At 43.3% G+C, this 15,385-nt stretch overlaps 1 protein-coding gene across 1 annotated transcript in view; it reads left to right on the top strand.

Moving 5' to 3' along the window:
- Positions 1-14,961, top strand: part of Serpinc1 (serpin family C member 1) — a 22,709-nt gene extending 7,748 nt beyond the window's left edge. The window contains exons 3-7 of the mRNA XM_008826091.2: positions 6,165-6,380; positions 7,417-7,554; positions 10,071-10,461; positions 12,636-12,700; positions 14,558-14,961. Coding sequence (XP_008824313.1) covers positions 6,165-6,380; positions 7,417-7,554; positions 10,071-10,461; positions 12,636-12,700; positions 14,558-14,734 — 987 coding nt within the window. The 3' untranslated portion in view covers positions 14,735-14,961. The remainder of the gene's footprint in view (positions 1-6,164; positions 6,381-7,416; positions 7,555-10,070; positions 10,462-12,635; positions 12,701-14,557) is intronic.
- Positions 14,962-15,385: the final 424 nt, after the last annotated feature.

The raw sequence follows: 15,385 nt of genomic DNA, 5'->3' as shown, positions 1-15,385 counted from the left end.
GTTTCTGCTTCTCTGACTAAGGTGGAGAGCTACAACAGTCTATGGGTATAAGCATTCATGTTTAGAAGATAGTTCAACTATATGTCCATTTAGTCAAACATTTGTAGGTGCTCTCAGAAGGCTTGCAACCTCCTAATTCATAGGGTTTTGATTGATTTATAGTAGCAGACATGTATTATTGTCTATGGTGTAGGCCTCAGCTACAATCAGAAAGCGGGTGATTACCTCCAGGATAATTGTGCCATTATCACAATTATGGCAATCATTGGAGCACACAGGGTCCACAGCTGGGTTAGACTACTGATGACTCTTTTGCCCCAATGGCCTGTGCACTACCTTCTGGCACTTTGAATGCTGGCTAGCAAAGAAGAAGCTCCTTTTCCATTTCTGGCTTGACTTCTTTGTGTCCTGTTATCCAGTGAGTGTTGTCTTTAGTAATGAAGTCTTACCAGCTTTTCTGAGGGGCAATCAAGAGAGGTGACAATAACTTATAATGTTTTGGGAGACTCTGGTCTCCTTTACTAGCAACACACAGGGAGTTGTCCCTAACCTGGCACTGAGATTTTGGTTTGAAAAAAAAAAACCCAAAACCTGTGAATTCTGGCATTCATGTTATCCACCCATGCAGAATAGCTCCATTTCATTTTTTTCATTTGTGTGTGCACATTTGTGTGTGCACAGTTTCAAAAACATTTTATCTAGCTTATACATATGGGCTCTTATAGAGGTTTTTCATACATCCTTCTTTTGATTGGCCTCTCTGCCACCCCCACCTATTCCCAATTGCCCCAATCACAACACTGTTTAACTCTTACACCTTAGTATTCCCTCTTTCATTTCCACGGTTGTTACTCTTCCTCCCCTCAGTCCTCCCCACTTCCAGCTCATGCTTCTCTTCTTGCTTCCTGTCCTCCACGGGCATTCACTCCAATGCAAACCCAGAAAACTAAAACTATGAATATAGAACTTTCACTTCACACTGACCATTCAGCATTTGTTTTTTTTCTGGATCTGGGTTACCTCATTTAGTATATTTTAAAGTTTCATCCATTTTCCTGAAATTATTATTTCATTTTTCTTTAGTACTGAAGAGAATTCCATCATATGATGATGTTATACTTTCATTATCCATCAGTTAGTTGATGAACATCTAGGCTTATTTTATTTCCAAGCTATTGTGAATAGAAAACAATGAATATACATGTGCAAGTATTTCTTTTGTTTGGTACATAATACTTTGAATATATAGCCAGGAGTGCCATAGCTGGAAAATATGGTAGCTCTATTTTTTAGCACGAGGAAGTTCCACACTAATTTCCATAGTGGCTTATCAGATTATATTACCATCAGTAATGTATAAGTGTTCCCCATTCCTCACATCACCAACAGTATTTGCCATTCTAGTTTTTTTAGTAATGATCAGTCTTACTGTGTGAGATGAAATATCAAAGCAGTTTTGATTTGCATTTTCCTGATGGCTAAGGATGCTGAATAAATGCAAAAATATTTATTTCTTTTAAACTTCTATTTATTGTTAGATGTCTGCCCCTGCTATGGTATGCATGTAGAGATCAGAGGAAAACTTTGTGAAATCAATTCTCTCTGTCCACCTCAACTGAGACTGGTGGATCCTATGAATCACTTAAGATACTATTTTGTATGTATAGTTGTTTAAAAATAAGCATATTTCTAATAATTCAAGTAATGTGAACCAAACAAACAAAAAAGCATTTGGAGGTTAAGGCAAGATTGCAGATTAGAAGCTGGGTCTATGTGAGTATGATGTTGCAAATTTTCTCGTCTCAGTCATCTGTAGTCCATGAAGAATGTGGCATTCAGACTGTGTGGAGACTGAGATATTAAAGGAAAGAAAAGGTGCTTGATGACTGAGAGACCTGAGACTGGGTTGCCAAGGAAACTTTATGGTTTTTACGACACTAGAAAATAAAGAAATCAATTTTGACTGATCCAAAGATGAGCCCACCAATCTGCATAGGTCCCTCCCAATCCCAGTGAGTTCTAGGGTCTTCCTTCTAGTCCCCATTTCAGGAATCACAGTGAATGGGGAAAGTCGGTTGGCCTTGTTGCCCCAGACAACTTCTGTTCCTGGGCTTTCAGTAGGTGTCTTCTGGACCTGGGTCTTGACTAGGATGTTCCTGCAGGATGCTCCCACAGGATGCTCTAGCGGTTGGCCCCTGTCATCTTGAGGGCATAGCCCCATCATCAACTGGGAAGTCCTTGTCACTGTCTGTCTCACTTTAGGGGTCTATCTCTTGTCTATCAGTAAGGATGGATCAAAAGTCAAGATTTAAAAAGCAAGCAATAAAACAGAGAAACACAGAATTCAGAAATAAGACTAGGTGGGCTTTTTTCTGTCAAGAAATCAGTTGGCCATTAAAAACTGTAGTACAATTGGGGTCTAGTCAAGTTTAGATGGGAAACAATGGAAGGAGGAACCTCGGAAGGTGAAAGATGGGCTCCCAGGCCAAGGTGTTTCAGTTGAGAACCAAGGGGCTGAGCTAGAGGAGGGTTGGACATGAGGCGGGAATGAGACGATGAACCTCCACCCTATCCCACCTTAGGTAAACCTGCTTGCCTCTCAGGGCTGCAAACCGGAAGGCTAAGACACGGCCCTAGGGCTCCTGTTTTCCCTTTAACTCAGGGTTTGGCACAAAGTTGCCTCCAAGCAAGTCTGATGTCTGTTGCAGGTAGAAGCGGAAGGCCTCGGTGAGTGGAAGGTGAGAGCCTGAGCTGGGGCCTGTAGGATGCAACAGGCAGGGCAGGGCTGCAGAATCCGATATTTCATCTGTAAATTGTGCAGTTTGTGACCCGCTGCACCACAGCCAGCGCCTGCTGCCAGCATCACCTTGGAGCTTGTTGCAGGTGAGCTCACAATTGGCTGAATGTGTGCGCGTGAGCATCAGAATGCAGAGGCAGGGCTTTGGGTCTCTGGCTTCCAGTTTCTAACTTCCCGAAGGCTTCACGACTATGGCCTTTTGGACTTAAGTAATTGGGCAGGAAAAGGCTCCTTGTGTGGAAAAGGTACTATCTGGACTAATATGTGGCTTAAGTAGAGTGACCATGGGGGTCATTAGTAAAAATTCTGATGATGATAAATACCAGTTGTGTGGCACTCCATTGTTTGGCTGTAGGATTGCTCCCATTGTGGGGGTGAGTACTGTGCATGGGTGGGGACTGGCACCCTAGAGTGCCTTCTCCGTGTAGGTGGTTTATGTTTCATAGGTGTGTGGATTGACTAGCTTCTCACCATATGGAAGTATGGAGACGTGCAAAGTGGGAAAAACAGCTTACTTGTAATTTCATGGTGAACTGCAGACCCTGGAGCTGGAAGGATCCTTGAGAGGATGTTTTGGAATCCTTTTCTGGCAGGAAAGTTTTCCTTGTTATATAGGAGAGTTGGGTGAGAACCAATGAGCTCAGTGACGTACCTAAGGAAACCCAGTATTTTGATAAGAAATCCTTGTAAAGATATAATAATGTGTTTTATGATTTTTCAAAAATTAAGTTTTTAATGCTAAATGCTGCTTCTAAATACAGTGTAAAAATTCATATAAAAAGATTTTGGAGGTGTTATATTTAGGAGGGCAGAAAAAGGAAGGAGTTTAAAGTTTAGAAATAAGAACCAGAGCCAGACCTGCAACAGCCAAGAAATGTACTCCTTGGATTCAGGAAGACAAGCAAAGGGCTGATAAAAACTGTTCCTTGAGGAATGATTATCTGCGTTCTGATCCTGTGTTAGAGTCCAGATCTGCAGATGGCCCTCTCCCAGTGCAGAAAAGCTCACAAGACAGGCCCTGAAGGCCCCCTTGCAAAACAGGAACTGGCCAAGCAGCTGCATTTAGATTGTCTCAGCACAAGGCTGTTCCCCAGATAATTTTAGAAGATAAACAGGTTCCTGCACCCACTGATGTAAGAGCTGTCTCAGTACAGACTGCATCCCCTGAAACTGTAAAATTATTTTTGCCACCTTCCACATTCCCCAACCCACCTATAAGAACTTCCTCAGCAGTCAGCAGGTGGCTGGTTGCTTTCTCTGCCCAGCTCAGCTGCCAACCACCAGCAATCCTAAGACATAAACTTTGCATTGCTGGAGTCCTCCTGTGTTTTCTCTGGCTATTCTATGCCTGGTTTTTATCTAACAAACTGGGAGCAGTCTGGTCTTATACAGGAATTTTGCTGCACAGCTGCAAGAATTAAGTCCATTCCAGGGTCTGATGTCCTTGAGGGTCTCTTTTCTGAAGATTATTTGCTCAGGCAGATGGGTGAGTTATCTACAGCCAGGTGGGCTCCACAAGCAGTCTCTATATGTCCAGGGAGTGACCAGTCGATAAGGCTTGAGCAAGGCCAGACTTGAGCAAGGCCCAGCTGCCAATTTAGGGCCAGTTAGTCCTGTGGCTCTTCTGGAATTCATATATTCTATCAGGAGGAACATTATGATTGTAGTAGCTTTAAAAGAAATAACATAATTAGTGCATTAAATGAATAAATGAAAAAATATTAAATAAAATAGTCAGCTGGTGTCTCTAGCTACACTCATCTGCTCATACAGTCTGGGTCCCTGTTACATTTAGGAGGACAGAAAACGAAAGGAGTTTAGAGTTTAGAAATAAGAGCCAGAGCCAGACCTGCAACAGGCAAGGAATGTGTCCTTTATTCAAGGTATCATAGCAAAGGACAGAAGCCTTTCCAAGGGAAGAAGGCATCTGCAACTAGGGGAGGGAAGTTTGGGCGAATTTTAATAAGTACAGCTGCAGGAATTTACTTGGTGCGGGGTCTGCTGTCCTTGGGTGATTGGTCCTCCTCCCAAAATTATTTCTCAGGCAGGGAAGGCAAGCAAACTAGGGCACTAAAGGAGATAGGTTGGCTCTGTAAGAGTGAGACCACTGAGGACAAGTCAGCCTTCGGGTTGCAACAGCAAGAGGTTTATTTAGTACACAGGTACCTGTGGGCACAAAGTCTCCTCGGAGGACTTGCGTGCCCCCATGCTGGGTTTTGGCACTTTTATAGAGCAGGAGCGGGGTACAGAAGCAGAAGCATGGTTATTGGCCCATTCAAACGAGTATAAAGCATGAGGAAGTTAAGTTGCTAAATTCTGGGTGGGTGACTTATGGTACAGATGTTATTTCCTGATTTCCTGGTATCGAGCCCCGGGGATTGCCAGATGCAGATGGCTTGACCACTACGTCCTGTTTTTCTGATAAGCTAGTTTCTCAATGCTTGACCTCTTGTCAGGCATTACTATCAGGTGGCCTCATGGCGCCTAGGTTTTTCACTCTGTTACATTCATGTACACACACACAAACACACACACAGTGTGTACTGGAACAAAAATCAGGAAAATCAAAATCAGAGATCAAATAAAAGCAAAAGAACTTCTGTCACATGAGGGAAGGAAGGGGCAGCCTCATTATTTTGTACTGGTGATGGAGAAGGCAGTTGTGTGGGGCTATGAGAGTTTCTATGACTCTGAATGGCATGGATGGTCTTCAAGTCCCTTTTGACCCTGAAATTTGGATTTTGGGCTGATTTATTTGCTTGCTTGATGCACTCACTCTTTTCCTTTCTCAGTCCTCCCACAACTAGTGTTCCAGAGCCCCCAAGAGGAGCTGACCCAAGTAGATGTCATGGAAATACTTATTACAATGAAAGATAATGTATCTTGGTTTCCTTATCTGTCCAGAATCAGCAAGAGAACAGATTGCCTTTTCCAGTAAGAAAGCACCACATGCTGGTATAGAATCACTTAGCATGTAGATGGCATTCCTGTCTCTTTGTCTTTTCCTACTGTTTCCTGCCCTTTCTCCTCCTTTTACTTGCATATTCATTTTTAAAAAAGAAACTGAGCTGGGCATGGTGGTGCACGCCTTTAATCCCAGCACTTGGGAGGCAGAGGCACGCGGATCTTTGTGAGTTCAAGGCCAGCCTGGTGTACATGGTGAGCTCCAGGGCAGCTGGGGCTACAAGGAAACCCTGTCTCAAAAAGACAAAAAAAAAAAAAAGGAACTGAGCATTTATGCTGAATCAGGTACTGTGCTTGAAGGTACTCCCTGCTGAGGTGGCTGTTGACCTATCACTGTGCTCAGTACCTGTGGTAACTAGGCTGCCCTACCACACCCACCACCCTTTCCTTTTGGTCTCTATAGGTTTTTAAGTTTGATACCATCTCGGAGAAAACATCTGATCAGATCCACTTCTTCTTTGCCAAACTGAACTGCCGACTGTATCGAAAAGCTAACAAATCCTCCAATTTGGTATCAGCTAATCGCCTTTTTGGAGACAAATCCCTTACCTTCAATGAGACCTATCAAGAAATCAGTGAGATTGTTTATGGAGCCAAGCTCCAGCCCCTGGACTTCAAGGTAAGTTGCAGGTGTCACCTCTAACTCCAGCATTTGGCCTCTCCACTCAGACTGAGAAGGGACACAGAATACAGATTAACACTACTGTGCTTGCTAAAGGCTGGTAGAGGCTGAGGACAAATCAGAACCCTCTGGAACACTGATTTTTACGTGAGATCTCAGAAATCGATGGTATCTGTATCTTAGGATATAGAGGCTACTCTGAAGTTGCATAATGAATTAATTTTTAAAACTTCATCCACCACCAGGCATGGTGGCACATGCCTTTAATCCCAGCACTTGGGAGGCAGAGGCAAGAGGATACCTGTGAGTTTAAGGCCAGCCTGGTCTACATAGTAAGTTCCAGGCCAGCTGGGGCTACAGGGAGACCCTGTCTCAAAAAGACCAAAAACATGTAAAAAAATTTCACCCACCAGGTTTAATATAACCATAGGCTATTCAGATGCCATGGTCATATAAAGTTGGTATATGATGCATGTCACATGCTCCTTAGAGATTCATGAAGCACACAGCCCATTAAGTGTTCTGAGAAGTTATGCAACAAAGAATTACCTTGGCTTCACTCAGCATTTCTCAAAGTTATTTGACTACAGGGCACTCCCTCCTCACCCATCCTCTCAGCTGTGCCTTTGCTCATCGTTTCCCCTAGACCATGTTTGGAAACTATGGTTTTGAGAGTTTAGGTTTTCCAAAATCAGAGCACATAGCATTTTATCTTCTTTCCCACGGACTGTATTCTCCTTTCTTCTTTCTTAATACTTCTATTTCTTTTTCTTCTTCTATTAAAGAGGGATATATCTTGGTGCTTGCCTAACATGTGGGTTTGATCCCTACCACCACAAAAAATATTAAGTATATGAAAAATTAATGACTGTATTAGAGGGGTGAGGTTTCCTTGGTTTGGGTTAAAGCAATGTTTCTTAACCAGGTGGTGTGAAAGAGCTGAGGAATGATGAATAAAATAAACTTTGTGTGGGGAAAGGGAAAAGCTAACTGGATAGCACAGGTGGACAGAGTTGTATCCTGCTTTCCTTAGGAAAATGCAGAGCAGTCCAGAGTGACCATCAACAACTGGATAGCCAATAAGACTGAAGGTCGCATCACAGATGTCATTCCCCAAGAAGCCATCAATGAACTCACTGTCCTGGTGCTGGTTAACACCATTTACTTCAAGGTACTCAAAATGGCCCTGGAGAGACCTCAGGGGCTTCCTGTTATTATTAAGCTCATACTCTTTTTTTTTTTTTTTTTTTTTTTTTTTTTTGTCTTTTTGAGACAGGGTCTCCCTGTAGCCCCAGCTGTCCTGGAATGCACTATGTAGACCAGGCTGGCCTTGAACTCACAGAGATCTGCTTGCCTCTGTCTCCCGAGCTCATACTCTTACACATCTTTTCACATATACAGTCATATCCCTCTGAACAATGGTTCATGCATGGTATAGACAGACAGATAAATTTACTAAGAGCCTAAAGATCCAGTGGGCTTAATGCTGTCCCCAGGTGGGGCAGAGTTCATGCACTCACAAACCTAGCCTCCTCAGCTGTAGGATGTGTATGGTGATAAACCCTTGTGCCTATGCAACAGTTGCTGCCATCTAGTTTATGTATTTGAAATATTTTTTGTTTTGTTTTGTTTTGTTTTGTTTTGTTTGAGATGAGGTTTCCCTGTAGCCACAGCTGGCCTGGATTCTTTAATGGAGACCAGGTGGGCCTCGAACTCACAGAGATCCGCCTGCCTCTGCCTCCCGAGTGTTGGGATTAAAGGCATGCACCACCACGCCCGGCTTTGTATTTGAAATCTTAGACAAAATGAGTCTAGCAACAATCCTCAATGATGAGATTTTCCCCACTACCCAGAGCAGCTTCTACAATGCATAGTTCCCTGGCCCCAACCTTCTGAACCTCCAGGTGCTGGGCTTACCTCAGATTAGAAGGGCTCTGTTATTTGATAATGCAGATGGCCTTGTTTTTCTCAGAGAGTGAAGAATTCTAAGGACTGTTCCAATTTGATTACACTTGAGAAGGAGAAGAGAGAGGGCCCTGGGAATAAACAGCCTGCTGACACTCAAGAGGACCACAGCTGGAATTGTGGCATATTTTGTCCACCCTGAGACATATGCTGTTTATGTTCTTCCTTTGGTGTGGCCCAGGGACTTAGCCAGTCACTGCTAGTACCAATCACTCTGCCTCTTGGATTTTCCACCTCAAGAACAGAGTAGACTGCATTTTCCAGTGTGCTACCCTTTACAATTTATGGAATGATTTTCCATTTATTAGTCCTCTTGATTCTCATAACATACTTGGGCCATTTGTGCAGTATGATTACTTAGTTTCAAATCTTGACTCTGTTTCTGAGCGTGTAAATTCTTGTGAGTTTTCTGGGATTTTCCTGTGCCCCAATTTCTGCTTACCTCAGGATGACTGAGGGATTGAATAGGTGAAGGTGCATGAAATGCTTAGTATTTGTATACTCTCACTGCATATAGTAAAGTATACACTAAAGTTATTAGCTCTTGCTTACTTCTAATCTTATAGATGAGAAATCACCACTCAAAAAGAGTTAAATGACTTATCTCAAGATCAAAGGGTCAGAAAGTGATATAGGATGGTACAGGAAGCCAGCCAGGATGCAGCCTCTACTTGGAAGACAGACAGACAAATCCCTGGGATTGTTTTCTGCATCTGGCCTCTGATTCTCACCAGGGGCAGAGCACCGAGTTTTGGAGGTCAGCACTGGAAAAGAGGGTGGTAGATGGAAGACCACAAAAGACAAGAAAAAAACAAAAACAAAAAAACTCGCAAAGAAGACTGTAGTTTATTTTTGGGTGCAAGAGTTTTCCCATTATTGAGCTGTGCATGGTGGTACACGCCTTTAGTCCCAGCACTTGGGAGGCAGAGGCAGGCAGATCTCTGTGAGTTCAAGGCCAGGCTGGTCTACATAGTGAGTTCTAGGTTAGCTAGGATTACAGGGAGACCCTGTCTTAAAAAAAGAAAAGCAAAACAAAAAAAAAAAAAGAATTTTCAGATTATAAAAGCAATACTGGGCTGGCTAGGTGGTTCAGCTGGTAAAGGCACTTGCTGCCAAGCCTCAGGACCTGAGTTCAACCTTAGTGAGATGAGAGCACTAATTCCTGAAAGTTGAAAAGTATGTCCCTACCATATGATTGCAGTGGCACATGCCCTTCCTCTATAAATAATAAATAAATAAATAAATAAATAAATGTTAAAAAATTAATACTGCTGGGAATTTGAGAAATATAGAGAATACACAGAATGGGACTAGGGAGATGGCTCAGTGATTAAGAGCACAGCTGCTTTTGTAGCGGACCCAAGCTTGGTTCCCAGCACCCACATAGCAGCAGCTAACAACCATCTGTGACTCCAGTGTCAGCAGATCTGATGCTCTCATCTGGCCTCCATGGACATTGTATTACATGGGTGTGCTTACATGTATATGTAGGCAAAACACTCATACACATAAAATGAAAAAATTTTTTAAAAAGAAAATATACAGAACATAACTCATAATTGCATCATACAGACATTGTGATTAGCCTCTTCATACCTATTTTTTCCCTAATAATTATATTTATATATTAATATATTAGATAATATTATACCCCACATCAATAAATAGTCTGTTACAGATGTTTGTTCTTACTTTGTGATTCTCCCACCTGACATCTTCCAGGGCCTGTGGAAGTCAAAGTTCAGCCCTGAGAACACAAGGAAGGAACTGTTCTACAAGGGTGATGGGCAGTCATGCTCAGTGTCTATGATGTACCAAGAAGGCAAGTTCCGATACCGGCGTGTGGCAGAAGGCACACAGGTGCTTGAGCTGCCCTTCAAGGGGGATGACATCACCATGGTGCTCATCCTGCCCAAGCCTGAGAAGAGCCTGGCCAAAGTTGAGCAGGAACTCAGCCCAGACTTGCTACAGGAGTGGCTGGATGAGCTGACGGAGACGCTGCTTGTGGTTCACATGCCTCGCTTCCGCATCGAGGACGGCTTCAGTCTAAAGGAGCAGCTGCAAGACATGGGTCTTACTGATCTGTTCAACCCTGAGAAGTCCAGACTCCCAGGTTGGTATGGGAGGCAATTGTTTCCTCTCTCTACTCCAAGGTGGTTTGACCAAAAGTGGGAGATAATGAGGAAAGAACAGAAGAGTACCAAGTCAGGATACCTGCATTCTGCTTCTAGCTCTACTGTGAACTCGTGGAGATCCTTTTCCCTTCTGAGCAAGCCTTAGTTTCTCTTCTGCAAAAGGAAGAGTTTGCTCTTCTATTTCCAGTCTACCTCCAGTATCGGCTTCCTATGAATCTGTATCTAATAGAGGTGGAGACAAACTGGGAGAGGCATTGGAATTCAGAGGAATGTGCCAGGCATTCAGAGCTGGAAGCTAGGCATGGTGAGACATGTCTATAATCTCAGTACTTGGGGAGGTGGGGGCAGAGGCTAGAGAGTTCCAGGCCAGCCTGGCCTATATAACAGGCTCTTATAAATAAAATAGGGGCTGGAGAGATGGCTTAAGCAGAGTGTATACTGTTCTTACAAAAGACCTGGTTTCAGTTCCCAGCAACCATGTCAGGCAGCTCACAACTATCTGTAACTCTAGCTCCAAGGGATTTGATTCCCAGGTGTATCTCTCTCTCTCTCTCTCTCTCTCTCTCTCTCTCACACACACACACACACACACACACACACACTTGAAGATAAAATAAATCTTTTTTGTTTGTGTTTTTGAGACAGGGTCTTACTATGTTAAGCTCTGGCTGGCTTGGAACTCACTCTGTAAACCAGCCTTGAACTACAGAGATCTGCCTGTCTCTGCCTCTGAAGTTCTGGGATTAAAGGTGTGCACTACTCTGGCAGGTCCTAAAAGTTAAATCTTAAAAAAAAAACAAAGTAAGATAATAAAGTAGAATTAAAATGGACAATACCTTTTTTATTCACGCTTTTAATTTTTTGTTTTATTTATTTTTAGGTGTATGGGTATTTTACCTGCATGTATGTAGGTGTACCATGTGCATACAGTGCCTGTTGGGGGGTGGGAGGGTCAGAAGAGGGCATCAGATCTCTTGGAACTGGAGTTACAGTCAGATGTTAGCTGCCATGTGGGTGCTGGAACTGAACCCTCGTCCTCTGGAAGAGTAGCCGGTGCTCTTAATCATTGTCATCTCTCCAGATTCTTATTTTTTTAAAATGTTATTATTTTTATTTTATGTGCATGAGTGTACTGCCTTCATGTAGGTAGGTGCACCAGTGTCATGCAATGCTCGTGGATGGTTGTTAGCTGGACAGTTGTTAGCTACCATGTGGGTGCTGGGATTCGAACTTGGGTCCTCTGCAAGAGCAGGCAATATTAACTGCTAAGCCATGTCTCCAGCCCCATTATTTTATTTTTTGACACAAAGTTTCATATGGCACAGCTTAGCCTTGAACTCATTGTGTAGCTAATATTGTCCTTGAACTCTTGATCCTGCTGTTTCCATTTCCTAAGTGCTACAATTATAGGTGTGTGCTATCCTGCCTGACAAATACACACACACACACACACACACACACACACACACACACAGGGGTACACACATGGCATGGAGCGTGTGTGGAGGTCAGAGGACAACTTTTGAAAATTTGTTCATTCCTTCTACCATGTGAGTTCCAGGAATCAAACTCATGCTGTTAGGAATGGTGGCAAGCATCCTTAACCTCTGAGCCATCTCTCTGGCCCCAAATATCTTTTTAAAAAATAAGTTTAGAACTGGGTGTGGTGGTACATACTAATATCAGCACTCAGAAAGCTAAAGTAGGAAGACTGTGAGTTTAAGCCAGCCAGGCTACATGGAGAGATTCTCTCCTTAAACAAAGGGCTTACAACAGTAGGTAATTGTATTTATCTTTATCGGCCTATCTTTAAACTAGTTTTGAAACTTCTCTTAAATATGTTGCCAGACTGGAAAGACGTTCTTACTAGGCAGAGTTAAGTTTTTTCTGTAAGAACAGCGTCCCACCCTTCTACCTCCCTGAAAAGCTGACAAGAGATTAAATTCACAAGAGTAAGCCAAACAAGCCCAAAGTACCTTATTATATTTAATAGGTATTCATTGTGGGAGGGGGAGGTTATTATCAGGGGAAGCTCAACATCTTATTTCTAAAAAAAAAAAAAGAAAAAAAAATCCCCAAGGATGTCTTCCTTCAAACTCCTGTCTGTGAGTTAGGCCAATGCACAGCTGTCCTTCTTTGATCTTCCTTCCAGGTATTGTTGCAGAGGGCAGGGATGACCTCTATGTCTCAGATGCATTCCACAAAGCCTTTCTTGAGGTGAGTGCACCTTCCTCTGCTCGCTTCCCACACTGCTTTTCTGCATTTTCTCATCCAGTGCATCAGTTATCTGTAGTTCTTGCTGCATTTCTCTTATAGTATATAGACAGCAGATCTGTGGACGGCTTCTAGTATTCCTTTAATCCCAAGTGGTAGCCTTCCCCTCCATGGGGTCTGCCTCAGCATAGTTCTTCACTGAAACCCTCAAGGTCTGGCTGTTGTACCTTCCCTCCTGCTAGAGGGGCACAAATATTTACAGGGTGACCCGAGAAAAAGGAGCCAGCAAAGACCACTGAGGAGGAATTCAGAAGAGGAGAACCAGGAGTTTCAGGAAAATGGAAAGCATGGAGTAAAAGTCTGAAAATGAAGTTTACCTTTTCCAGAGGAAACTGGACAGGATGGGGGAAGGGCATGGTGCCTAACTGAAGTAGTTGAGGAGCAATGGAAGGTGAAAAAGGGAGTTAGTGAGTGTGGACAGATGTCCTAAGGTGTTTGGGAGAACTAAAGCACTATACTCCATTTCAGGAGACAAAAACGTGGGCACATGCTAATCTTGTGGCTGTACACATTGATGTGTTGAGGTCTGAGAAGTCCCAGTGACAAAAACAGAGCTGTATTGTACAGCCTAGTTCCACCCACTGGGGTATGCATGGATGCTCATGTTGCCACTGAGTCATGGACAGCTTGTGGGACTTCTGCTTCTCAGATATTTGAGTGTGGACCAACAGCATTAGGTGGAAATATTCATCCTTGAGGATTCTGGGATGGGGTCTGAGAATCTCTTTCTTTACACAGCTTCTCAGGGGATTTTGACCCCACTGGAAGCTAGGCTGACAGAGAAAAGAGACTAATAGAAGATAAGTTTATAGGACCTGAGGTTGCAGAGGAAGGTTGTAGTCAGAAAGGTTTCAGAGCACTGTGCTGATAATCATCATTCTAGGATCCCAGCTCAGTGGAAGGCCAAGGACGGAGACTGTTGGGAGCTTGGAGGTTCCTGATCTTTATATGACTTGGAAATTTAGTCCTAGAATATGAATGAGGTAGATGATGTGGTGCAATCAAGAGGGGAAAAAAAAATCATTAACCAGCTCCACAAAGCTCAAGGATCTGAAGTGCTGCAGAGTCAGAAACGGGAGGCAAAGGCCGGAGGATTGCCAGCCTGGTCGATATGGAAAGCTAATGGCCAGCCAGGGCTAGTGAAAGGTTGCAAAAATAAAAAAGGGACCAGAGTGGCAGGCTGACACAGGATGATCCTAAATGACAGGGCTGCCTCAATAGCTGGGCTGCACAGGAAGGCCTTATCCCAGGCCACTGAGGAGCAGAGTAATACTATCGATCATCAGACATTTTCTGGAGGCATGTCCCTTTAGATGAGTAGTCCAAATACCACTTTATCAGGTTATTACTCCAAGAAAAACATCTCACTCAAGAGGAGGACTGCCTTTTCATAAGCCATAGAGTCTGAGTAGCTGTTTGGGGTGTTCATAGCTAGGATTTTGATGCTCTAAAGAGTGAATCTTTTGTATGACAGATCTCTGATCTTGAGTCAGAATTTTTCTTTGTAGATGCTTCAAAAACTGCTCTCTGACACTGGTCAACAATGCTACCAGAGATGTGACCATTCAGATTTCTAGTTCAGGGGTTATGTATGTGGAACTCTTGGGAATTTTTGTATGAACTCAGGGCGTTACATTCACTGGATGGAAGAATGAGTGGAAGTGGGTTCTGGAAGGAACCCAGGTGTACTTGCTACTGGAAAACAGATAGCATTGTGAGAACTGCTGGGTCTGTGATTTACCTGCCTATAATGAACCAGAGTGGCTAATGTAGCAGTTTTGTTTCCTATGTGATCTGCAGGTAAATGAGGAAGGCAGTGAAGCAGCAGCGAGTACTGTCGTCATGATTGCTGGCCGTTCACTCAACCCCAACAGGGTGACCTTCAAGGCCAACAGGCCCTTCCTGGTTCTTATAAGGGAAGTTGCTCTGAACACTATTATATTCATGGGGAGAGTGGCCAACCCTTGTGTTGACTAAAATATTCTTAATCTTTGCACCTCCTTCTTATTTTTGGTGTTTGTGAGTAGAAGTAAAAATAAATACAACTACTGCCACTTACAAGTATGAATGAACTTTGCCATCTGAAATGAAGACAAAGGAATGAAACACAAACGAGGTGCTGCTGGGGCATTTGGCAAAATAGCATTTTCAATTCTTCTCTACTCTGTAACCATCTCTGGGTAAATAAAATGAAAGAGGCCAGGCATGGTGGTGCTTCCCTATGATCCTAGGGTGGAGAAGGCCAGGTGGGGAGGGCTACGTAGTGAAGAGACCCTGTCTCAAAAAGCACCCCCATCGGGCGTGGTGGCACATCTTTAATCCTAGCATTCGGGATTGCAGAGGCAGGTGAATCTCTGTGAGATCAAGCCAGCCTGGTCTACATAGCGAGTTCTGGGCCAGCTGGGGCTACAAAAAAGCACCCCCCCCCCAAAAAAAAGGGATGAAAAAAACCTTAAAAACGAAAGAGGGAGGTTTATTACTATTTCTCCTTGAAGAACCACAGATGCCTTTAAAGGGCAGGGGAAGCTTGAATTCTCAGTATTCCCGTCATACTAAAACTCCAAATAGATGTGTAGTTCAAATACCATTTTATCAGGTTACTACTCCAAGAAAAACATCTCACTCAAC

The sequence above is a fragment of the Nannospalax galili genome, unplaced genomic scaffold (genome assembly GCF_000622305.1).
Source record: "Nannospalax galili isolate Female #2095 unplaced genomic scaffold, S.galili_v1.0 scaffold429, whole genome shotgun sequence".
Taxonomy (NCBI): Eukaryota; Metazoa; Chordata; class Mammalia; order Rodentia; family Spalacidae; genus Nannospalax; species Nannospalax galili.
This window is presented reverse-complemented; position numbering and strand designations above follow the sequence as displayed.